Consider the following 26,722-nt stretch of genomic DNA (forward strand, 5'->3'; position numbering starts at 1 on the left):
GTTTCAAGCTGCAGATGGGCAACATTAAATCACCAAGGCCTCAGGACTCCACCATCACCACATCAGTCACAAATATCACCCTTACTAATAGAAGTGGCAGATGGGAACGTAAATTCTTCAAAAGCAATTCGCTTGCCAAGGACTAAGGAACATATGAATGAAGTGTGAACAGTAAATTTTTCCAACTTTGGGAGGCTGGACACGTCACCCTCTCAACTATACCAACGGGCTCTAGAAGACCCAACCTAGTTTTCCATCTGGCTGAAAACATTTCAGGCTGACTTAAAGGCAAACACAAAAGTTTGTTCTCTCCTCCCTCTCCTAGGTGGTCAAAGAAAGCCCAGAGCTGTAAGAACAAAACTCAGGCAAGGCAACACTGGTAGGAACACTGGGCGTTCAGGTTTTCCAAACGAATGAGGGTAAGAACAATCTTTTGATAACATAATCCTTTGAAATCACATGCCCTCCTTCAGAAGGCTCTTTGGAATGGAAAGGGTTTCCCTAGGGAACAAGCGCTATACAAGTGTTAATCATTTGCAAGTTCTGGGATGGTTTTCACAGCTGGAGGGTCCAGCAGGCACCCAGCATCCCTGCTGGCAGCTCCCAGCTCCCTACTGAGTTTGTATTTCGCCACACAAAAGAAGCCAGTTTGGAACAGATAGAATGCAAGGAATTTGGATTAGGGGCCAAGAGGCCAGGTTCCAGATAAGCTCTGCCACTAACCACCTAAGTACTCTTGAAAGGAACTTCCTCTCTCCAGGGTCAGCATCCTCAGACCTAGGGAGCAAGCAGGTCTGATAAACTCAAAGGCTCCCGCCTCAACAAATGAAGGCTCTGCTCTGTCCCCTGAGCCTGGCTGTGCTCTCCCTCCCAGATCCCAGACCCCCAACACCATAAGGGAAGGCCTTGTGCTTTGTGAATCAGCCTCCACTCCACCCAGGCCTGGAATGCAGCTGTTACTGTGGCAAAACGCGGTGATTACTTCCAAACCAGCAGCAATGGTAAATGGCAGAGAAAATAAAATCCAGCAAACTCTAACTGCAAAACCAAACCAGCAGAGGAAAAAGTGGAGAAAGTGAATGCCTAAGTAACATTTCTCTAAATTGCCCACCTTTTGCCTCTCCACGAGAAATAGATAACAGAAAGAAACCACCCATTGAGTCGGAAAATGAATCATTCCTTGTTCGCAGATGAATCCAGGCTGCTAATAGCACTGATGGGTTTAGAAAACCAAAGACAAGGAATGTGAGGCATCAAAGGAGCCTGTCACAATGTGAAATGATGCCCTTTTTCCTTCCTTGAAAGTATAAACTGGTTTGGCTCAAATTATGTCTAATTAGGACTCAATGAAAATGAAATGCTCATAAACACACATACACAGAGACACTCACACACAGGAAGTGGCCCCTCTGTCCTACGGCAGTGCGGACAGATTGTAATGGACGCGATGCAGTACAATCATTAAACATCTCTCCAGCTTATCTGCGTGCGGTGTGTCTCAATAATGTGTTATGAGGTGTGTTTGTAATTGGCTACTGCTGATAGTGGTCCTTGAAAGGGAAATGGAGTGTGTCTAAATGCAGACAAAGCTACTTAGCGCGCCAGGACAAGATGAGATGCTCCTCACAAGGTCCAAATGGGATACTCAGGGCTTCTTCCACCCATGGCTTGGGAGAGAGAAAAAGGAATAATCTGTCTCAATTTTCTCAGCTCCAGAAACAATATTTATAAAATAGAAGGTGATTTCAGAGCTCATTTATTTTCCTGGTTCACAGTCCCCACTCTCTGCTGACATCATTTTCTAACCAATTTTATTTCCAACAATTGCAGGAACAGCCTCAATTCTACTTGAAATCGTTAAAAACAAATCCATTCTTTCCTTGTCTTTGAGTCCCATCTGTCAAAAAAAAAAAAAAAAAAAGGTTTAATTTCTGTATTGCCTTTCTTTGAAACAATATTCCAGGTCTCTGAATAGCCAGACAAGATCCTTCTTTCTTCCCTTCTTACCTTCTGAATCCCTGTATTCCCCATCAGTGCAAAAAGCACACCAGTTCCTCCTGGCTCTGTGTCTAGGCACTCCACTCACTGGCTCGTCAAGTGAAAGGCTGTCCCACTCCAGAGAGATTCTGAGGGACATGTCTCGCAAACACTAGGCATCTCAAAAATGGAACAGGCCAAGGATTTAAGAGTCACAAAAAGAAAGAACCCTGTTTCTTACCCAGAAGGCAATCTTTAACAACCAAAATCAAAGCGTGACAGGAGATGCCAAGCATGTGCTGGCTTCCATGAAAACCGTGGACATATTCTGGCTGAGGACAGTTAGAACAGTCTACCAGAGCACGAGATTGAGGAAGGGAGAGCGAGCGCGCCTGGGCCGGGTGCTGGCCCTATAGTGCTACGTCCTTCTGCTGACCTCCCATTGGAACTACCCCAGGAAAGAAAGCTTTGTTCAGTGGGGAGCCACGCTAGCCCTGGCAATCACCCCATTTTTTTTCTAAGTGCTCAGAAAACCATCTGTTCTCAAATGCAGGGGAATTAATGTCAAGCTGATTGTTCTTTTTCTCTGAGTGAGAAAAACTGAATCAGCGAGACTTATAGCAACTCTCACGTAGGCTCTAGATTCATAAAAAAAAAAAAAAAAAAAAAAAAATTCTGGTGCACCTGGGTGGCTCAGTTGGTTAAGCATCCAACTCTTGATTTCAGGTCAGGTCATGACATCACTGTTGGTGAGTTCGAGCCCCATGTTGTGTTCTGCACTGTCAGTGTGGAGCCTGCTTGAGATTCTCTCTTTCTCTCTCTCTCTCTCTCTCTCTCTCTCTGCCCCTCCCCTGCTTGTGCTCTCTCTCTCTCAAAATAAATAAATAAGGTTAAAAAAAATTCTTGGGCAGATTTTCAAAAATAACACTCAACTTGACTCAGGTAGGTTAAGGGGAAAGGTGGGATCCTGGACCAGACCTCCACATCCCTTACTGACTGGAAGGGATGTACCCAGTTTATAAGACAAGAGTTAGACAAACCATCCCTCATCCCAGTGGTCTTCCAACAGAGCCAGAGAATTTAAAACAGCAGGCACTCCAGAGCCTCAAAGACAGCAAACCAGAGTGAGGCAGAGAATAAAACGCTGCCTCTTGCTTCAGCTCTGAAGCCCCAGGGAACCTTCTGGATTGTGGGTGGGGAAATGCCACGGCTGAGCCACCCAGCAGGCAGGCCCAGTGATTCCACATTAGCAAGCCCCAAGGACACCATGACAAGGACTCCAGGCTGGCTCCCCTGAATATGCCACAAATTTCCAGGGCAAAGGGCCAGCTTATACTTTTATTCCCACAGTGTGGAGTTCAGCAGTGGTCACACGGTAGATATTTGCAAAACATGTGCTAAACTTAATTTGTTCACTGAATCTACAGCAGGAAAGCCAAAGGCAGGGGCAAGGAGGACCGTCTGCTTGTTCAACAGACTGATTTGTCTGGGACATCTTTTGTGGGAGTCCCACGTGTGGCTTTCAGCCAGGACTTCAAACTACAACCCATCAAACCGAAAGTAAACCATCACAATATACCACAGGCTGCACAAAGCTCACCCCTGAGCCCAGCCCTCTGGAGAATGCTGGCTGCGTCACTGTGAGTGCCCTTTGCCTCTTAAAATGAAGCAAGATGATACAGGTGAACAGGGACCTACTTACACTCTTGCTCCAAATGGAGGTCCTCACCTGACTTGACTCACATTTTCTAGGCACAGTGAGTTTCCACTCAATCCTTTCCTCCTCCTCCATCTATTTTGCTTCTTTCTTAGAGTTAATTTATCTTTCCCTTTGTTAGATAGGCCACCAGAAGCACTGTTACCAGCAGGAAAGTCCCACAGAAAGCTGTTGCCTTCAACCACAGGGCTCATGCCTCCTTTCCTTCAGGCTCAGTGTTATTTGTTTTGCTTCTTTTTCCTTCTACACATCCCTTTCTGTTCTACAGAGGACCTGAGCTCCCATTTCAGTTGCAAACTCCATAAAAAATTGCCCTTTAGAGAAGGCCAACAGTCATACTCCTGCCCACTCAGCATAAGTGTGCCCCGAAATGCTCCCCCCAAGAGCAATGAGCTGGCCCCTGGGCTCAGGAGAGCAAGCATAGGGCCCTTGCTCTCTTACACTGAGGACTGTTGGAGCAAATCCTGGACCAAAACCTATGCTTTTCAACAACACTGTCACATCTGAGTCAGGCCTCCTGATCAGCTCATAAAGAAAGGCATGCCACAGGCATTTACCGACGCATGACCTTGAATAAGGCACCTTGAATGAGTCTCTGCCTCATTCTTCATGTAAACTGTGAAAATATTGCCTCACTTAGAGTGTTGGATGGAGATCAAACGAGATGTATGGGACAGCACTAGGCACACAATTGTGTATGGAAGAGATGCTTAGTAAGTTTTGAAAAAGGTGAGGATCTCTTGAATTCTTCATGGGCTAATCTTTGTAATATGCCATAGTCTTCAAAGAAAAATGGCCAATATTCATGATCTGTTCATGACCATTCAAGTTCTCCTCACTTGAAAGGCCATCTGATAACATCTTGGCCAACTAATTCCCCAGCAATTCAGGCTCCACTTGGCACTCTGTCCACCCTATGGAACAAGGTCTGATACCATGCTCATCGGCCTGCAACACCATTGAGTTTATCCCTGATGTTACTTTGAATCTTCTCATTCTTGCCATCCCCAGGTTCTTCACTTTGATGCCCATCTTATGCCAAATCCTCCTTTCTCTGGTTACAGAATCTCATCACCATATCTTTATGGAACTCTTACGTTGTGACGGATTAAGCCTGGAAGTCCCAAATGGCCCCATAAGGAAGCCATTTCAAGTCAAGATGAGTTAGGCCTATCCAGTGGTGTTATATGCAGCTGCTATAAAATCACAGTAACATTTCCCAATGAAAACTGAAGCATAACCCGTCTCCCAGAAGGTAGCAGAATATGAAAGGTAATGCAAAGACTCCACCTTCACATTTTCCTACCAGAACTTAATTAGGTTACAAAGAAACCTAAATCTTAAAACAGAATTTACTTGGAAATTTCTGAAAATTCACTATTGAAAATTCAGAAACTGATGAAGCAATTTGGGACAACGGTGTCTTGAACGTGCCCTCATGGACATGTGGAGTCATCTCTCTCAACTCCAACCCAACTGCAGGGTGCTCTCTTGAGCCTGGAAGACCCTGAGACAAACACAGGGGTATGGTCTGGAGTCTGTGAGAGGGACCACAGGTCCTGCAGAGATGGATGGAGGAAGCGGATGCAGGACTGAAAGACAGCATGGAGGACAAGAGCAGAGAGGTGCAGAGCAAGAGCAGAGCTACCAAACCCCACGAACAACTTGGCCAAGAGTGAGACTGAGCCCTGGGAAGAAGGCAGCATTCCTGGCACGAGCACACTGAGGGGGCCTTCCATTTCCCTGGCTCAGAGGAAGGGCTGGAGGCTGAACAGACCCACCAAGTCCTCTCTGACCTGGTGCCAGAGCAATTTAGGTGGTTCCTCCTGGTGCCTCAGGGAACTGACACTAGCCAAGTGGAACCACTCCAAAGCACAGAAGTCGAGACTACACCACCATCACCACTCTCTGCTGATCTTACCTGATACGGTCAGACAGCTGGTCCTAAGCCTCATCCAGGAAACAAAGGGAACAAGCCACCCACAGAAGGGGCCAGAAGCCAGAGAGATGAACAAGCAAGACACTTAGAGAGGGAAGCTGTTGATGAAACAGAGCTGCTGGAGGAGCCAAAGGGCAACACAATCAAAAATAATAACAGCACCTAATGATATTCATTCATAGCACACACATACAAAAAGACCTTCTGGAGCAAAAATTATGATTTTCAGACTAAAAAGCTCATCAGATGAGTTGACAAAGGGGATCACTGCTGTAGGGACTGAATTAGTGGTTTGGAAGACCAAATGGAAAAAAAAAAAATATATCACAACAAGAACAAAACCCAAAAGACCTAAAAATCAAAGGCAAAAAGAAATTTGGAGAACATATCCATCTGTGTGCAGAGCCCGACACAGGGCTCGAACCCACAAACCGTGTGATCATGACCTGAGCTGAAGTCGGACGCTTAACCGACTGAGCCACCCAGGCACCCCCAACCTATCCAAGAGGAACACATAAAGAATAGACAAGAATTAAATTAATAAAAGTGGAGCATTTCCCTTGAAGAAAGACCTGGAACTGAGCTCCTCATAGGAGTCATGGAAAAGGACATACTCCAAGGCATGTCCCTAAGTTCCAAGGATAAGGAGAAAATCTCACCACTACCCAATAAGAAAGAAAAGGTAACTTACATGGGAAAAGTAATTCGTCTTCAAGTAAACCTGCATCTGCAAAACTGGGATCAAGAAGACACTGTATCCACAGAATGGCCAGTAGCCAAGCCAGAAGTCACCCAATCTTTTTTTTTTTAATTTTTTTAAATGTTTATTTTTGAGAGAGAGATAGAGAGAGAGACAGAGCACGAGCATGGGATAGTCAAAGAAAGAGGGAGACACAGAATCTGAAGCAGGCTCCAGGCTTTGAGCTGTTAGCACAGAACCAGATGTGGGACTCGAACCCATGAACCGTGAGATCATGACCTGAGCTGTAGTTGGATGCTTAGCCAACTGAGCCACCCAGGAGCCCCCCCAACCTGTCCAATCAGCAGAGTATTTGTGGATATGCAAGGGTTCACAGAAAAGATAACCTACACAACCCATCTGGGAAAAAAAGCTCAGATCAAAAACATGAATGAATTCAAACAGAAATCTCAAGATGGGTGAGATGAAGAGAACACAGTGGTGAGTGTAAGCCTCATGATTTGTTACATCTAAATAGTAGAAAAGTGTTTGGAAAGTGTAATGTAAGTCACAAATAAGAGTACTTGAAAAAGAAGAGGCATTCTGCAAAAACAAAAACAAAAAAAACCCTGACATTTCATTCTAGAAGTGTTAAATTATCTCAGTAAAACCTGGAAATTAGGGGTGGTAGAAGGTGAAGTGAGTAAAAGCCTTCGAAGTTCCACCTGCTTTCAGTGTAAGCAAGTGTAAGGAAGTAAAAATGTCCCCATGAGGCTCAACTCATCAGGTTGATAATGAGTGGATGAGGAAAAAAATCTTGGCAGGGAAAACTCACTGATATCTTGTTTTCATAGAAATAGGTATTTAAATACCCTGAAAAGAATGGTAACAGTCAATGTTGATGGCACAGGAAGATATCCAAATGGAAAAAGGACAGAGGAGTTGAAATGGTCATTGGCCAAACTAATAAAAGTAACATAAAGGAGAAAGATAAAAATAAATAGTAAATATTCAATCTATCAATGATTCCATGAATTATGATATGCTGAATATTCCTATTAAAATACAAACATTATCAGATTGGATTGAAAAATAAAAATAGCTATGCAAGGTAGTCAAGGCCTACCACTGGATTAAAAAAAATCTTCCCAATTCACTTTATGAAAGCAGTCCCCTCTTAAATGTAAACTCTGATAGAGTACCAAAAAAATTATACATGAATCTAATTCATGAATACAAATGTTAAAATTCCAAATAAACACCAACAAATAAAATCCAGCAGCAACAATGAAAATAAACCATTACTATATAGGGTTTATTCCAGGAATGCAAGGATGGTTTGAGGAAGGAAATCAAAATAATTAATTGCATCAATAAAAGGGAAACACATAATTCAATCAAAACATAAAAATTCAAAAATATTTCTAATTAAAAAACCTTGAGGTAAAACAGGAAAAGGAAACTACTAAAATACAATGAATAATATTTCAAGGGTGCCTGGATGGCTCAGTCAGTTGAGAATCTGACTCTTGATTTTGGCTGAGGTCATGATTCCAGGGTCATGGGATCGAGTCCCACATCAGGCTCCATGCTAAGCATGGAGCCTGTTTAAGATTTTTTCTCTCTCTCTGTCTCTGCCCCCTCCCCCACTCACACTCTCTCTAAAATTTTAAAAAAAAATTGTTTTTAAGAATATTTCATAAAAGTGGACATCAAATTAGCAAAACATTACAACCATTTGCATCAAAATCAAGAAAAAGTTAGCATGGTTTTTCATCTTAAAGTTCCCATGAATGTGACAAAACAAGATAGTGAAATAATCAAGAAATATTCAAACAGGAGAGGTAAATTTAACTCATTTTGATAGTGATATGATTTTATATCTAGGAAATCCGCTGGATTATTCAAGTAACCCCTGGATTTACTAAGAAAATCCTAGTAAAAGTATGATATTGGCACAGTAGGAGATAAATAGGTCAAGGGAACAGAATGGAACTCCAGGAACTAAAACTCAGTATTCTGGGGAAACAAATATAAGACAAAGGTAGTATTTCAGTCAGTGGAGGAAATGATGGTTTAGTTGGTGATATTGACACAAATGACTACCCATTTAAAAGAAAACAGAGTTGAACCCCTACCTCAGATTATATGTAAAAATTAATTCCAGATGGATTTAAGATTTAAAAAATGTGTAACTCATGTAGAAGGGGAAATTTAGGCTGTTCTATATACAACCCAGATGTTAGGAAGATCTTTTTAATAAGACAGAACACTCATTAGCTATTATTAAAAAGACAGTTAACTATGAGAAAACAAGCAAAAACACTATATGGCAATATATAAAAAACATAAACAAAATCAACAGTATAACAATTGATTAGAAAAAAAAATCTGCAATGCCCACGACCAATAAAAATCTGTCTGTAACATACAAAGAGCTCTTATAATTGACAACAAAAAGATAAACAGCCCACTGGAAAAACAGGCTGAGGATATGAATAGATACATCACAGAAGAGCAGATCCTTAAGGGCAGTAATGTACAAGAACACATCCAACCTCTCTGAAGTCAGAAGAATGTAACATTACAATAGGATCCCGTTTTCTACCCTTCAGATAGGCAAAAGGAAAATGACAACATTTATGCTAAAGGGGATGCTGGGGAAAGGGTTCTCATACTATGCTGGTGGAAATGTGGATTTTTACACTGCTTCTAAAAGCAATATTACTATACCCATTCATATAAAAATCAGACTCCCTTGGATTCAGAATTCTCATTCCTCAAAATCTATCCCATAGAAGCAAAAGCCCCCATGTGTGAGAATACGTGTGCAATATTTACTGCCGCACTGGGTTTGATAACAAATGTTAAGAGACAAGGTGGAGTCCCACTAAATGGAAACAGGTGAATGAAATCATAGAATATTATGCAGTCATTAAAAACAAGCTGGCTGACCTGAGCATTTCTAGGATATGTGATTAGATGACAAGTAAGATACAAAGACATATATACAACATGATCAACCTCTCTCTCCTGTTTAATAAGGACCACAGCAGATCTGTAAATGCTTATCTACGTTTCTATACTGATGACAGGTGCAGAGAGAAGACACGGAAGTTTATATACACAGGTTGCTACGTTGCTTATGTAAAAGTGGGGGAAGGGAGGAATGGAAGGAGCTAGGGAGTAGGGGAGCCTAAATCAATCAATCAAATAATTAATTAATAAGCAGCAATGAGATAGCCTAGACAATATCCCATTTGGGCAAATCACCCATTTTGACGTTCTAAGATTTTTTTTCAATATACATCTTCTGTTAAACAAAATAAGGTCCTACTATGGACACAATTTTGAATCCTACTTTTTTTTTTTTAACATGCTACATCATGAGACTATGTGCATGTCCGCTGCATTAGGTCCTTTCCTAATCTAGCTTCCCAAACGGGTAATCTGGAGAGAGTCTCCATGGATCAGCCACACATTGCAGGTAACACAAACAGGCCATCAGCCTTGGGCTACCTGGTATATGTAAGAAGGAGGGAAGCTTCTAGAACCTCATTGTGATCCATCCTCCCAGTCACAACAGCTGGGATGTTGCCACTTCATTCCTCCAACTAATGCACATGGACTCAGGTCTTCGGGACTCAGGACCCCAAGCATACGCCCTCAGTTCATGCCTTTTGTAGGTGACTTTTGGCCACAGCCCCGCCAAGGCTTCATTGAGGGGAATGTAGACAGGTGAGATGAATTTTCCAGAGGAGCATTTCTCTAGGAAGCAGCCACATGAATTAAAGATGAAAATAGGTGGTCAGGAGAAACCAGAATCAACCTCGGTGAGAAATGAAAAGCATACACTCTCATTTAGGCCAAAAGGGTAAAAGAAAGGGAACGTCAAATTCAAATTTCACTGAATTGCTACCTTAAGAGTAATTAGCATACTCTGAGCAGTTAAAACACTTAAACCCAAAACATGTACTAAACAAAGTCCCCAGTGAGTAGGGTATAATATTCCCAACCTGGGAGATCTGTTTACTTTCAGACATACTTGCGTTTTAGAACAATAAGCAAATGACTTTATTTTCAAACTCTTCCACATCTGGCTTGCTCCTGGTTTCCACTGACCTCTGCTCACTCTTGCTGGAGGCCTAGCACCTCATAAGACCTCCCTTGCCCCTGCCACCCAGACAGTCTCCCTTTCTGTAAATTCCTACAGAAGTTACCCCTTGTTCTACAGGAAGACAGTCTACATTTGCTACTGCCCTAGATTACACTGGTTGTCCCATCAACTCCATCGTAATATACTGCAGGTGTGGTAGGATCACATATTGAGATATTCATTATATTTCTTCACATTGCATTCTACCTGCTCACTCCCACCCCAAGCCGTACCCCAACCCCTAATCTCAACACACAACCAGGACTTGATGCTCCCTTGCTTCCAGGAAGGTGGTATGCAAAAGCCCGTGTTGCTGAAACAATAAGTAGCACAGAGGGTGATGGAAAAAAGGAATTCCTCTAACTTGGAAAAACAACGGAGGCAGCCAGTCCTAAGAGCGCTGGGTGCCCAGGGTGTAGCAAGATCCAAGAGGGACGCCTCAGTGCTGCCCCTAGGTAGGCGGGACCCTGAGTGTGGGGACTCAGTGTATCAGAAGGAACCCAGCCCGGGGGTCAGCACAATGACGAGGGTTTGGTCAATGATGTTCCAGCTGAGACCACAATGCCTGGAAGATTCAAGGCCCCTCCCGTGTTCCTGGGAGCACTGAGGAGGCCTCCTGGATCCTTCTGCAGCTCTAAGTGGAAGAACCCCCCCAGTCTAACTGGGTGAACGGGACTTTAGACTTGAATGATCCAATCCAACTGAATTCACTACAAATAGGGAAACGTGCCACCAACTCTAGACCTCAGTTTGTCCCATATAAGCTTTTTGTAAGAGTCAGTTGACACCTAATACGGCATTTCTCAAACTTTAATTGCACGGAAACCATGTGGGCGTTTTGCTTCAGCGAGGATGTGAAATCGGTAGGTGTGGCCTGAGGTTTGGCATGTCTAACAAACTTCCAGGTGAACAAATACCCCCACCCAGGAATCACACTATGAGAACCAAAGGTCTGGGGCAGGGATTAGCAAACTTTTTCTCTAAAGGGTCCCGTAAAATGTGAGCTTTGTAACCCAGCCAGTCTCCCTCACCATTCAGCTCTGCCAGGGCAGTGTGAAGGCCGCCACAGAGAACACATAAAGGAGCCAGCGTGACTCTGTTCCCGTAAAACTTTATTGACGGACACTGATATTTGAATCTCCCACAGTTTTCATGTGCCACAAAATATTATTTTTGTTTTGAGTTTTTTCCCAAACATTAAAAAATGTAAAAAAACCAAAACCAAAACCATTCTTAGTTCCCAGGCCGTGCATAAACAGCAGGAGGAAGGGACTGGATTTGGCCCATGTGCAGACCCGGCTCTTGGTGCCCAAATAAGTATAGAATCACAAGAGGCACCCCGGGCAATTCGACCCACATGGCTTGCTCAGCCACCTTATTTTCTACCCTGAAGTTTCCCTATTTTCTAGTGCCTATTTTCTATCCTGAAGTTTCCTGTCTGCCTTCCACTAGGACTATGCTTTTCAAACAGCACATACTTCGGGGACAAGTAGATCCCGACAAATGCCCTTCTTCAAAAATCACCGAAATGACTTTAAAAGACCTCCCTAAATGCTTTTTCTTCTAATAAGAGGCATAGTAGAATAACAGGTTCCTGTTTTAGTGAAACAGCTTTTCAGGATGAGACTGACCTTCAACTAGAACTTTCTGAGCTAACGGGGGAGTGACATGATCAGGGGAAGAAAGTCACCCTTGCAAAAATGACTAGTAAATTCAAAAGCAATCTTCTCAAGCCTTTATCCTGTGAACCCGAATTAAGATTCTCTCTATCCCCTTGGCCTCATGTTCCACTTTAAAAACTCAAAAGAGAGGAAAGACGCCTCTTCATCTTGTGGTACCTTTCACCATTAAAAAACCATCCTAGAGATACAGCCGTATCCTTCCAGTAATACACAACAAATGTAAAACCCAGGAGGGAGGTAGTTTGAGAGAAAAAGTGGCCAGGAGCCAGCAGACAGCCACAGCTCCACGCTCCGTTACTGCCCCAAATTTGCCCTGGACATGAGGGCAGGACCCCAGCTGGGACATCTCCTACATAGGGCTTCACATTGAGCAGTGCCCCATAGGGGCTTGTGGGATGAATTGATGGGCTTGACCTAGTGGCAGGGGAATTTGCCTGCTCTGTCTCCCCATGCTGGCCAGCCATTCAAAAGGAGAAACTCCGAGGAGCTCACTGTCCCTTGTGAACCATCCCGATGACACCCCAGCATGGGCTCCAGAATCACCCAGACCTATCTTAGCTCTGCCACTTACTAGCTCTACTGATTTGGGCAAGTTATTGGAACTTCATGAACCTCAAGTTCCTCATCAGTAAAATAAGGCTATTCAATGTCATCCAGAGATAATATTTATAAGAGAACATTTTAACAACCTGTATGGCTCAGGCACTGTTTAATCAGAAGGGTGCCAGCCTTTTTTTTTTTTTAATTTTTTAAAAAAAATTTTTTAACGTTTATTTATTTTTGAGACAGAGAGAGACAGAGCATGAACAGGGGAGGAGCAGAGAGAAAGGGAGACACAGGATCTGAAACAGGCTCCAGGCCCTGAGCTGTCAGCACAGAGCCCGACACGGGGCTCGAACTCACGGACCATGAGATCATGACCTGAGCCGAAGTCGGACGCTCAACCGACCAAGCCACCCAGGGGCCCCAGAAGGGTGCCAGCCTTAACACCACCCAGCATGACCGTACTGGCAAGCACCAACTAACTCTCAGCCTGCCAACCTCCCAGGCAGCCCAGGGAGCTCCCAAGGGCTCTTTCAGATGGAAGAGGACCCATGGAACTCCTAGCCACCCCAGGTGGCTAGGACTCTCACACTGCTAGGGGACACGCAGTCAACCTACATGGCTGACCTGGTGGGGAGTAGTGGGGAGTGCCGGCACCTAAAACACCCAAATGTCCATCCCATTTACCTTGAATCCAGGGTAACAAAGACCAAATCTTAAAATGCCACACAAAAAGCAACGGGGTCATCTCTTTGACAATTAAGTCCAGCACTGATCTCACAAAGAAAACCCCATGATCCCTAACCCCTTAAAAAGACACAGTGCCACAGTGCCATGGGAAAGATCCAGACTCTGCTCTAGAATAGCCCGCCTTCTTCCCATAAAAGACCTGACACACTTCACACTTCAGGGCCTGACATATGGCACTCAATACATATCAGCTCTCCCAACCCCACTTTGGGACCAGAAGGAAACAAGAAAATGACCAGATTACAGCTCAATAAACAAACATGCTTAGTACGACTAAGCATAGTCGTACTAAAATTGGAGAAATTGGAGGTCTTGGCCCTGAAAGAGAAAAAAAGGAAACTGCACATTATAAAAAGGAATATGCATTAAAAGTAGAAAGTATCATAAATGCAGCTTATGTATTGTATTAATAGCAGGTATTTGTTTTTCCTGCTAATAATCTAATTAGCAGTCAATCCGATGCATCCTTTATCATCAGCTGATCCATAATTACTGCTCCATGCTGAGTATTTTCCCGGCACACGATAGCTTTCAACTCCTCAGCACAAACAACCAAATAATTGGTGCTATTATGCTAGGGAAGGAACTACTCTCCGAGGGAGGGATGATGTTGGGAGTGGGTAGCCATCCACTATAGCCTTCGCATTTTTGTATCTGTTGGTCAGTTCTCACTGTCCCCTCTCCAATCTGTCTTGAGGCACACCTAAAGCACCTTAACACTCGCAAGAATGGGATACCTTGAGGACTTCCTTTTTTAAAGTTTAACCCTGGGACGAGAAACATTCCCAGTCATCTGCCGGAGAGAAGTGTTCATAAGGATGTCAAATGGTCCAGAAAGCACAATATATCTCCCTTTGAAAATGTTGTAAAGTTTTTTCTTTGATTACTGTTATAAAAGGACTCGCCCTAGAAGAGCCAGCTTCTGATATAAAACTACTTCATTCAGTAGCTTCTGGTGTAAACAAGAGGTGTATAATTCCAGGAAGCAGAGCAAAGGCTGCTATAAAGGCTGGCTGCTAAGGTAAAGAAAGATCTATCCAAGTCATCACTTCCAAGACAGCACAGGGGGTGCGAGGGTGAGGGGACAGAAGGAAGCACGGGGTGAACAAGTGATAAGTGCAAAGAGGTAGACTCAAGGGCCAGACGGGTCCCTCTTGGAATCCAGCTCCTCTACCTGTGAGCCGCATGACTTTGGGAAAGTCACTGAACTTCCCTAAGCCTTGAGATTCCTCCTCTGAAAAGTGAAGCAAATAATACCGACTGTACAGGGTTGTTATGAATAGACGACTACACACACACAGCACCTGGCACTTACTAGGGGCTCAGATTGTTAGTTCTTTGCTTTCATCCTGGATACACCCACCAACAGCTGGTTTTCTGCAAGCCAATAGTTTGTGCCACGTAATTCCATTCTCTGGAATTAAACCTCCGCCGCTTACCTATAGGCATAAGCAGGTTTTAGCCTGGATTCACCACGGGACAGCTACACCAGCCAAAGTCCTATGCATGGTTCCCACTGTCCTGACGGCCCTCCCCCAGCACCCACTCTCCTAGAATCCTCCCCATCCTCCCATGATCCAGCAACTAAGGGGTTAACACGCAGCACATACTTTGGTTCGCTGGTACCCTTGGCACACCAGTTGTTAAAGGTCTCCCTGATTATTTATTATTATTATTATTATTATTATTATTATTATTATTAAAGGGAATAAGACTGGGGAAACTGGAAAGACAGATCAAGACCTTTCTCCAGAGACGGTCTCATCCAGGAAACAGGAATCAATAGCTATAAAAAGAATGAAAACTACATACTCTGACCCCAAGTGAGGTGCTGAAATCTGAGTCAGAAGCCACACACTCAGAGGTTTTTGTTTGTTTGTTTGTTTGTTTTTGAACTTTTTACTGAAGTGAAATACACAAACAGAAAAGAGTGTGTGTTCAGTGACTTTTCGCAAAGGGAACACACCCAAATAACCAGCACCCAGATCAAGAAACTGAACAGAACCAGTTCTCCCCAAGCACCCCTGTCCCCTTCTTGTCACTAACCCCATGAAACTGACTTCTAACACCATACATTTGTTTGGCCTGATTTCGTGCTTTATACAAATAGGATCCCACAGCCAAATCTGGCCTGCCTCCCACCTGTTTCAGCACACCCTGCAAACTAAGAATGCAGTTTACATGTATAAATATTTGAAAATACGCAATACTAAAAAAAGACATTTCATGAGATGTGAAAAATACATGAAATGCAAATTTCAGTGTCCATAAATAAAGTTTTATTGGAACACAGCCATGTTCCACTTGCTTACATTATTGTAAACTCTATAACAGCACTGTTGAGTAGTTACAACAGGAACTGTATAACCTAAAAAAAAAAAAAATACATACAGTCTGGCTCTTTCCAGAAAAAGTGTGCCAACTCCTATTCAGGTTACATGACATTCACCGGAATACAAATATATTTCTCTGGGGTTTCTAGCTAGGAGCAAAACTGCAGGGTCAAAGATATATACATATGTTCAGCTTTTGTAGACACTACCAAGAAGCTTTCCAAAATACACGCTCCATTGTAAGAGAACAGCTAAAACCTGGAGCAGAAACCATAATGCCAGTTTTAAGAGAGGCAGGGAGAATTCCAGGGAGTTATGTGATCCAGAATTGGGCAAATATGATTAGAAAATCAGTAGGGCTTCCGAGTAGAGAGGGAAAATATCAGACTTCTTAGGTTTACATTTCTTTTTGTTCTGACTCCATGCACACTTGTTAAAAATATAGTTCCCTTTAATGTTGCCATGCTCCATGAAAATAGACAAGAGTGAAAAAACCATGTTTCCGCTTGGGATCTTGGAGTAGACACTGACTTTGTCATTCAGGCCACATAACAAAAGCACCACCATGAGCCCTTCAGTAGTTAATCTGAACTGCAGACAAAATATCCAAGAAGACATTAGCAGCTCCTGATTTTCTGCTTTCGTAAGTTGAAACGTACACACGGACAGCAAGTACGTTAGTAACACCCATCCTCCCAAGCAGCTGTGAAGAAGCTGAGCCCGGTACTGGGTGCAGCCGGCAGTCAGTCTGACTACAAGGCAGGACTGAGCAGTCATCAAGGGGTCTTCAGGGCTAAACAGCACCACACAGGCAGGGCGCCCTCTGCTTGGGGACAGAGGCACTTCCCTGGAGTCATCCACCACATACTTGCCTTGCATTTCAAACAGGACATATTAGGTTCTTTCAAGTGACATTTTTCCTCTTAGAGGGGAATTGCTTCTGATCGTCCAAGCACCACATTCATCAGGAAAGGGATTCAAATCAACGGTGTCTGTCTTAATTGCACAATCCCGTTGACTTTTGAGAGGAACAGCCTCGTGAATGACAGCAAAGTTTCATTTCCGGCTGTCAACCCCGCCAGCCTAGGAGGGACGTCCTCACCAACACGTGGACGGAGCCACTCTGGCCCAGCATCTTCCCACAGCAGAAGGTAGCATCCTGTGGAATGTTTCTCTAGGGCCCGGGGGTAAGTCAAACCTGGCCGTTCCTGGAAGAAAACCCAAAGTCTTCCTGGACCTGCAGTGGTCCTTCCGAGATGGGCTCTCTGGTGCCCCTAATTCACTCCTCAGTTCCCTTCCACATGCAGAAAAGCAACACTGGTCTTCCATCAGAGGTCAGGAGTCATTGCTCAGCAAGAGTGCTAACCTTTTGTCCATATGAAAATATACATATAACATGTACCTACATAAAATAGATTTCAATGCTAAGCAGAAGCTGAGAATGACCATAATAGAAACAGCATGAGCTTTAGAGTCAAAAGAGTGAGTTCAAGACAACTTACTGGTTGGGGGTGCCTGCCAGAGTCGCCTCCCCCTTCTAACCTCGGCTTCATCATACTTCAGAAAGTGAGAGTGTTACTAACTTCCAGCTCACGTGGTTGCAGGAAAGATCAAAGGAGGCATTTGTGAATACCAACACCGTGTAAACTGTTAAAACATCACAGGAAGCGGTGGAGGAAAGAAGCTCCCGCTTAACATCCTGTTCCTGATTCACCTTTAATTAATCAAGTCTTTGAGCCAGTTCCCCCACCGATGAAGACCCCAGCCCCGCCATAAGCACCTTAGTCAATTCCGCACCCATCTGGCAGCCATCAATTGGCCGTCTATTAACAGCCAATTATCTGGGCAGCTTAATTAATCTGTGCACCACGTGCTCTGATCTCCCCGAGATCCTAGAATACAATGAGCCTGAAATATGGGCGCCAGCTAATTTTTCAATGGCCATCAAGGAATTTGGCGTGCATTATTCCTGTGTGTTGCAGCTGCGAGTGATGGGCGCATAAATATTGATTGGACCAGTCTCTCTGTGGCTGGGGGGAGGTGGTGCGGGTAATGAATGACTGAAGTGTTCTCAGAGGAACAAGAAAAGCTACATAAATCTCCAGTCCCAACCACAGGGAAGAAAATCCTAATTTCTAAACCATAGTGAGACAAGGAAAAGGGACAGTTAGCCTCTTTGGAGAGAGCTTGTCAAGATGGGGCAGTCATACCCGTTCTCTAGATGCTTCCCTCTCTCTCCTGGCCTGGAATGAGATGCAAATTGGGTTTAAACAACCAGGATCATTAGAAAGGAGGCAGCTGGGTGGCTGTTCCCTTCATCTGGGAATTCAAATCCAATGGCAGGAACATGTGAGCATACAGCTCTCCCCTGCATTTCCTTGAAAGATCTCTGTAGTGCTTACAGTTAAGAAGACAAGTGACATGAGGAGAATTTAATTATTTTTTTAAGTGCCTAATCTTGTCTCTGGGAATGGTATGCAGAAGAGACGTTGTACTTGGAAGCGGCGTTGTCCGGGACGCCGTGGGTCAGATGGCTCCTCAATTTCTGCGAGAAGGGCTCACGCTGCTCCCAGGGCATCCTAGTGAGCGGAATGGCCCGGGGTGGCCCAGGGCAAGGCAGTCACTTCCCTCCTTCGTTAACAACTGCTTTTCCATCCAAGGCATCAGGGACACAGGCTGCTCGAGACCTTGGCTGGAGCCACAGGGAAGTCCCAGGCCCCTGTCCCCCCATCCCAAGACTTCTTCCAGGGGCTCCTGGCCGAGTGCCCTGGGGCTCTCTGCTCTAGACCCCACCAGCTTTCCAGGAGACGCAAATAAGAGGAGGGAGAATGTGGTGGAGGGAAGAGGGGATGGTGTGAAAGAGAAGCAGGAGGAAAGAGGACCCCCAGCTAACACCGCAGAGACCTCTCCCTCTCTCTCCCCTCTCAGCTTCCGAGTGTTCGTTCATTAGGTCCTGTGATGGCAGCAGCTGCTGCCAAATGCAAACACTGCTGCCCCAGAAGGTCACATCAGGCCATTTATTCTGAAATACCAAAATACCAGAGCCAGCAGATTTCAGGAGCTTCTGCAGAATTCCCCAGGGTACCCGAGTACGCGTGTGTGTTCTTCCATATCCCAAAGGGGTTCTTTCTTAATCAGCTCAACATCTGAGGACTCAGAGACTGATTTATTTTTTTGGTTAATCTAGCGTTTCTGGTAAAATAATTAAAAGATAAGTAATAGACACGGAGTATCTGTGGTGTAATTATTTATAGCCACGAGGTCTTACTTTCGGAGTCATTCCCAAATTACCCGAAACGACTGAGACCTGCTGGCGGGGCGAGGGCGAGACAGGCAGGGGGGCCGTAGCCTCGCTGCCCCCATTTCACAGCTGGGGAGACTGGGTCCCAGGAGAAAGGACCGGAGTTCCCTCCGGCACGGCCAATGGACAGCCACACACACACAAGAAAAGCCAGAAGGTGAAACCACACGTGATGATGTGACACGAGCTGCCAGGGGAGGGTCGGGCTCTCAGTCTCCTGACTGCAGTGAACAGTGCGAGTCTCTGAGGCTCCTGTGAGTGGGAAGGCTGACCACCCAGGGGCCCTGCAGCCAGCTGCGGCGGGCGGCGGGCACATTCACACTCACGTCCCCCGCAGATGGTGGGTCTCTAATGTTGCTCTCTGGGGTGGCATGTGCAAAAGCCATGGCAGGCTTCGCACACTGCCCCGGACGGAGGAGCAGGGGATCTGTCCCTGCTTTCTAATTCAGACACTCTTTCACAAAGTGCAATGGGGACTTTGAGATGCTCTCTGGAGGAGCGACAGAACTGGACACGTTAGACACTAAACAAGGGCACAGCAACACATATCTTCAAATGCGCCTGACAATGGAGAAGACGGTTTTGGAAATGTGCGGTGGAAGGCTGCGGGAAAGGACGCAGGCAAAGGAGGCAGACGAGCTATCCTGTGAACCAGGCCGGGTGGAAACCCTGGGCCTCAGGAATCAGCCAAGGCAGCCTCATTCTGTCCCTGTTTAGTTTATAAATGACCTCTGATGAGTGGAAATTAACACTTTGAAATGAAGCAAACACACAAGCAACCTTGAAAAAGGGTAGTCTCTAGACAGGCTGAGGGAGGCTTATGACAGGAACATTAATTTCTCTTTCCCTCTTGGTTTTGGCCCTTTGTCTTCCCTGACTTGAGCAGGTATCATTCTATGCCTCCAGGAACATTTGAGACAGGGATTCCTGGTCTTTGTTTCCAAAAGCAGGAGGCCACTTCGGTGAACAAGGGTTTAGTGAGAGAGAGAGCTCCCCACACTGACTCAAAGAGAGTCCCTCAGAATGATCCGATCCATAGGTCCCTAGACAGGGCCTCCCACCTGGCCCTGAAGGGGAGTGCTTTCTTAGCCAGAAAGCAAGCTGGGATGTGGGTACAACCCAGTGTGGGCAGACTCCCACCAGCCTGATGGGCTTGAATTTGGCTGCAGGGGAGAGCTCAGGGTAAAAAAAAAAAAAAAAAAATAGCTTGTTGATATCTACAAAAACAGGCTATTTCTTGAATATCTGAGGTTCCAACCTGCTACTTTCATATTTCTCAGCCTTGTACAGCAGCCGCTGCTGGACCACGAAGCAACACTACCCTCCACCTGCTTTGGGAACCACAGCAGGGGGGGCAAAGAGCCCAGAGCCTGGCACCAGCACACGCAGGAATGAAGGAAACAACGGACGCTCATCTGATGGTGGGCTACTTCTGGTCACGCCAGGGTCAAATTCCTTGGACAGAGTCCAGGATGCATGCTCCAAGTGTCAGCAGATTAACAGGGTCTCTCTCTCTCTCTCTAAAATTCATGATTTTTTTTAATGGGAGAAATGATCTACTAAATGGGGAATAAAATAACAGTGTCATATACTCAAGGCATTTGTGGCATGCAAATACTACCAAAAGACAAGCTCTTTTCTAATAGCGTTTGCTATATTTCTAGTAGAGCACAAATACATCTACATGGGCCCGAGGCACTTTATTCAAAGCCTTTACATCTCCAATACCTTCCTCAAAAAGTACCCTCAGGCCTCAAATTCTTTTGCTTTTACTAAGCCCTAAGCCCCTGGACTAAATTTAGTTTCTTGGAAGAGACAAATGTGCTGCTTTTTTTTTTTTTTTAATTCTGTCGGTTATTGTATAATTCTCCAAATGGCAAACAAATGATACAGGAGAGAAGAAATGAAAACATTTTCCAGGTATTTTTACTGGTATAGTATTTATCACTAAAATACAGTTTGACTTAAGACATCAAACTTGTTACACGATTTTCAATTAGGAATTGGAGCTCAGCAGAATTTGGAGGGGGGAGGGACCCAGTAAAAGAATCAAATCAACATTAAGAAGTCAAACTTAAAGAAATCTTTACTTGAGCTATTAATAGAGCCAGCCCTTCTTGGAACTTAAAAAAAATCCAATTAATTTTATTAAACCAGGAGTGCAGCGTGCCTTCTCTACATCAGTTGGATTGTGACAAGGCACAGGTTTTATTTTATTATCAGGTCCACTTTGGAGATCCCATCCCCAGGCCAATGAGGATGCTTTCCAACACTGGGAAAAAAATGTAAGGGCCTGGGAATTACAGCCTGTAGTGGACTCCAGGGAAGGCAACTTGCCGTGGAAAGTCTATGTGGAGGGGTCCCTGGCCCAGGAGCCCCAGCCCCAGTCCTCTCCTCTCCAGTTTCTGGGGTGTGGGGGCGGGGGGGGGGGCGGGAGGGGGAAGCTCAAGGTTAAAAAAAAAAAAGAGTGCTTGTTGATATTCTGACTTCTTTTTAGAGAAGTCCCCTGACTTCTCTAAATATTTTTTTTTAATTTTTTTAATGTTTCTTTGTTTTGAGAGAGAGAGAGATGGAGTGGGAGTGTGGGAGAGGCAGAGAGACAGGAAGACACAGAATCCGAAGCAGGCTCCAGGCTCTGAGCTGTCAGCACAGAGCCCGACACGGGGCTCGAACTCACAAACTGCGAGATCATGACCTGGGCCGAAGTCAGATGCACAAACAACTGAGTCACCCAGGGGCCCTTCTAAATATTTTTAAGTGAAGGGCACCCACTGCTTGTGCTTTGGGAAATAAACTGACCCCCTCTACCAAGATGGGAAGGAGTCCAGGAAGGACGAAAACTTCCCTAAGGCTTCCTTTCAATGTGTCCAAGTCAAGAGCTCTTCAAAGGACCATGAATGAGCATTTCCTAGGAAAAGCTAGGATACAGAACTCACACAAAACTGAGTTTTTTTGCCTACAATAGACAAACATCCCAACCAAATTCCTACTATTGAGGAAATAATCTCTGCCTTGGAAAGGATGCTGCAATCATTGGCTGCAACCGGACCCTCCCCACCAGGGGGAGCTCTGTCCAGCCAAAGGAGCCTCCTCAGCCCCAGGTGGCCTCCTCCAAGAGCAGATCAGGATTCCCCCCTGAGGAGGTTCCCCCACAAATTATACCAACACCTTCCCCCCTCCCTGGAGCTCTTCAAAGGCAAGTGTCTAGGCACAAACCATGGAAATGCTGGAAAGGAGGTTGGGAAGCACATGCTGTGAACACCCCTAGCCTCACCCCATTACCCACAAGTGCAGATCCAGGCAGTCCACACAGCAGAGCGGCATGGAAGGAGCCTGTGGGTGGGCGGTGCCGAAAACGATCCCATTCCATTCTTACCCCGGATGCTGCCACTTAATAATAGCCTTGTTATCGTGGGCCAACTGTATAACTTCATTATTCAGGCTTATCTGCATAAACGTATTATCTGCCTTATGTGGTTGTTGTGGAGATTAAATGAGGGAATACGTGTGAAACAGAGCTTTTGAATTTGTAAGACACCACACAAATGCTAGCTTTTGTTACTTCGCCTGAGTGCACATGCTCACACGAGCTTGGTCCTTGAGGAACTCAAGAAGAATGAAATCATTCGGCCATGTTTGCATGGGGCCAAACTACAAAAAAATCAACACACTTAATATTCTTCATCTAGCTCCAAATATTATACCCATCAATAGGCTGCTTCAGACTCACACGGAACACTTGTATAGACAGTGATTCTGGGACCTTCTCCCAAACCCACAGAATCATAGTCTCTGCAATAAGCCACAAAACTTGTATGTTAAACACTCTCCAGAGGATTCTGCCATGCTGTCAGGTTTGGGAACCAACCGCACGCCTTTGTACAGGATGTGCAAATTTCCTAAACAGGTCAGTCATGGCAATAACATTGTTCTGGCGCTCAAGAAGGACTCTGTCTCTCCGTCTCTTTCCTCGGATACACATATCCTAAGATACGGAGGGGTGTTCATCTACCAGACACAAATACACTCACGAAGAGACACAACACATATACGTGGGCACATGAGGTCACACATACAGGCAAAAAACAGAAAGGAGAAATATACTAAGAAGGGCGCCTAATAATAAAAGGTATCAAGATTTTAAAAGTCTATGCAATTTGTGCTTCTCAAGGACACAGAACATGGGAGGAAGAAGAAGTAAGATATTAAGACCAAAAGCAAGTGGCCAAAACTAGAAGCCCACCTCTTCCATGACTGCACACCACTATGTCCAGAATTCCAATATTAGACCACTCCCCCCACCCCACCCACTACTCACTTGTTTGTAATTCTGCCTCAACCAGGAACTTGTGAGAGCCTCCCTACCTCCCTGCAAAGGGCAGGGACATAGTATCTTCATCGCAGCAGCCTCCAAACCCAGCACAGGGCCTGGCATCTAGCTGGATTCAGTAAATGTGTGTCCAGCACATGCCAGGGCGAGAAGAGGCAGGTAAAGACGAAAGACAAAGTGCACAAAGAGGGATACGGATCTCTTGTCCCAGCTCCCTGGTGTAAACTAAGAATAAGTAAGCTTAAGGTAATGAGGTTCAATGCAAAACAGAGAGAGTTCACGTCCCTGCAGGCATCATTAACTGCATCACAAGGAGCAGAACCACCCTGGGGGAAAAAGAAGAAAAGCTCTCCAGATCTACAGGCAGGTCTGAGGTGAGAAAATTGATCCAAAGGCTTTTTGAAGTCACCAGTCTGATCTCTCACTCCCCTGCTTACTACCCCTCCAAGGGCCCCTAGCACCCCCAAGGTCCTACCCAATCCTACCCTTTCACACTTGCCTGCCCTTACTCCTGCCGTCAGCCACGTGGTTTACACTCAAATTATGCCAAATTCACACAACCCGCTGTGTCATTCCTCTAAGCCTGTTTGGTACAGTTAACCTCTACCTTGAATGCCCTCCCTACCTCCTGGCAAACCTACTGTTCATCCTTCTCAACTCAGTTCTGTCACATCCTCCTCCCCCAGGAAGTCCCCAGGCTCCCATGACACCCAGTACACTGAGCCCTGTTGGCGCTCAGCACTCTGTATGATCCTGGCACATTCCTGAGCAAAGCCCCTACCCCTAGAAGGTGAGATCTACATATTTGTACCCATAACACCTAGCACACTGCCTGGCGCACAGCAGACCGTCAATAAACGTTTGTGGGACTCAACTCGGCATTAGCAAGATTCCAAAACACAAGTGCCAGAAGACTTAGTTAAAAAGGGATCTGAAAGACACCTTGATTTAGTGGAAAGGTTCTGAATATCAGTGGTCTGAGTTCAAGTCAGAACGACCTAAGGCAAGGCACAAAGACTGAACCTGTTTCTTAATCTATGAAATGAGGATACCACCCAACTTACACAATTACTTATGAAGAAGCACCTATTGTTTACCTGGCACAAACTGGGCCTCTGTATGGACTTACTGGGGAGACCCCCTTCTCTCCCCATCCCCCCCCTCACTTTTTTAGCCTCCAGCTTCAGACCATACCCTCTTCCAAGGGCTTTTTCCAAGTCCCTGGAGGACTGCTCTGGACCCAGTTAGTAAATGTTGTTTGCCTGGTCAGGAACCCCCAGAGGCCTCCTTCTGTGTCCCACGACCAGGTCTGAGGAAGAGGAGACTCAGGAATGGGGACTCTGAATTAAAGGTAAATGTGTGAATGTAAATTAAAGGGAGAACCTTCTGGCTGGGCTTGGAGGAACCCACGGGGCAGGAGTTGGAAAAGCCACTTGGATTCTCATTTCCCCAACTCCCCACCAACATCAAGGCGGCTGGTTTTACAGGCTCCTCAGTGGTGTTCAGGGCACATTCAACTTCCCACGCAGCTAAAGAGATCGGGGACAATTAGAAAGCAGGGGTAGCGACAGGCCGGCGGGCCCGGGCAGCCAGCGTGCGGGAGGCTGCACGGCGCTCGCCCGCGATGCACACGCGCGCGCGGCGCACCCCGGGCCTCCGGCCTCCCCTGGTCGGGCCTGGCAGCTGCGGGAAGGAAGGAGGTCAGCGCCGCGGCCAGACTCCTCGCGGGCGCCAGCACCGGCCCGCCCTGCCACCCGACCCCACCGCCCGCGACTCTCCCGCGGCGTCCACGGACCGCCACCCCTGGGAGGCTCGTCTGCAGCGTCCCCTCCGCCCCGGGACCCCAGCGCGCTGCCCAAGTTCAGCTCCCCACTCTGCCCGCGAGCGCGCTCCCGCCACCCACACCCACTCCCACTGCCACACTTCACGGGTCGGGAGATGCCTCGAGCCTTCCTAAATCCAGAAACATCACCCTGTGGCCGCAGCCGGCGCCCCGTTACCTGCTCGCGGCACCCAGACTCCCGCCCTGGCTTCCCGGGAGCCCGCAAACCCGGCGCGCGGGCTGCGCGCACTCCTGCAAATCAGTGCCCTGCGCCCACCACGCCGCCCAAGCCCGTACCTTGGGGGTCTGCACTTCAGGTCCCGGCGGCAGCTCGAACTTCTTCTTGGTTACCCAGAAGAACAGCAGCACGGTGATCCAGAGCACCCCGAAGATCGGCAGAGCCAAGCGGCGATTCAGGCGCCGCATGGTCCCGTTTGCCTCGTCTTCTCCGCGGCGCTACGCCCCTGGGGCACCCCCTGGCGGTCAGGGTCGGCGGGGCAGGAGTCCTGGAGAGCGCCGACCTCCGGATCAGGGTGCTGGGGCGGCAGGAAGCTGCTAGGTGCTCCGCCCGCTTCGGAGAGAAGCGAGCAGGGGCGGGGGGCGCGGGGCGCAAAGGGGCCGGGAAGGACCGAAGGGCAGCCAAGCTGGGCACACGTTCCCGCCGGAGAAGCGCAGTGGCAGCTGAGATGCTCCCTGCGCCGCCGCCGCCGCCGCCGCCTCGCCCGCCGAGGCCGCCGCGAGGGAAACGGACTCGAGCTGCGGGGAGGGAGGAATCTGAGGCTGTGCCCGGCACCCCGGGAAGAACAAGAGGGAGGAGGGAGGGGAGGGAGCGAAGCGAGAGCGTGGGCCCGACAGACCGACTCCGAGGGAGCCCGGGCGGGAGCGAGCGGGGCTCTGCGAGGGGGGCGCTACCGCCGCCCGCCGACTGAGGCGCATGGTGCGGCTCGGGGGCCGCCGGCGCAGCCGAGCCCTGGCCGCGGCTCCGGGGCCGTCCGGGGCTGGGCCGGGGCGGGGCAGGAACGGTACCCCCGCAGGCCCGCCACCCCAGCCGCAAGGTGGGACCTAAGGGCCAAGCCCGGGCCGGGTTGAGCTGTGTCTGGGAGGACTTTCCAGCTCGGCGCGGGGGCTGCACGTGGCGCTCACGCCCGGAGCCGGTCCCCAGTGCACCCGCCTTCCGGGAGCCGGCGCCGGGACCGGGGGACGCGGGCGCTGGCGGGGCTGCCGCCTGGACCGCGGTTCACTCTCCTGGCCTTTCAGGGCCAAGGCCGAGTTCAGCCAACTCCCCCGGGGTGTTTCTATGCCTGCCTGCAGGTGCCTGGCAACTTTTTCTGCTTAATGGAACGCTGAGCTGGTCTAAATTTAACTTTAAAGAAATCTTTTTAAAAATTAAGGCGCAATTATCTCCCTTAAGGGTTTTCTCTCCCTGTAAGCATCAGGGCTCTGCGCTTGCGAGCCGGGGGGGGGGGGGGGGGGGGGGGGGGGGGGGCGGTGTC

The 26,722-nt window shown here is 46.9% G+C and overlaps 1 protein-coding gene across 3 annotated transcripts in view; it reads right to left on the reverse strand.

Moving 5' to 3' along the window:
- GALNT14 (polypeptide N-acetylgalactosaminyltransferase 14) overlaps positions 1-26,477 on the reverse strand; it is a 210,534-nt gene extending 184,057 nt beyond the window's left edge. The window contains exon 1 of one of the 3 annotated variants that reach the window (XM_060652091.3): positions 25,527-26,470. In XM_060652091.3, the coding sequence (XP_060508074.1) occupies positions 25,527-25,655 (129 nt within the window). In that variant the 5' untranslated portion in view covers positions 25,656-26,470. Of the gene's footprint in view, positions 1-25,526 lie in introns of all 3 variants that reach the window. The other 2 variants (XM_060652081.3, XM_060652102.3) reach the window with 2 other exon arrangements.
- Positions 26,478-26,722: the final 245 nt, after the last annotated feature.

This window comes from Panthera onca, chromosome A3 (genome assembly GCF_046562875.1).
Source record: "Panthera onca isolate mPanOnc1 chromosome A3, mPanOnc1 haplotype 2, whole genome shotgun sequence".
In the NCBI taxonomy this organism is placed as follows: domain Eukaryota; kingdom Metazoa; phylum Chordata; class Mammalia; order Carnivora; family Felidae; genus Panthera; species Panthera onca.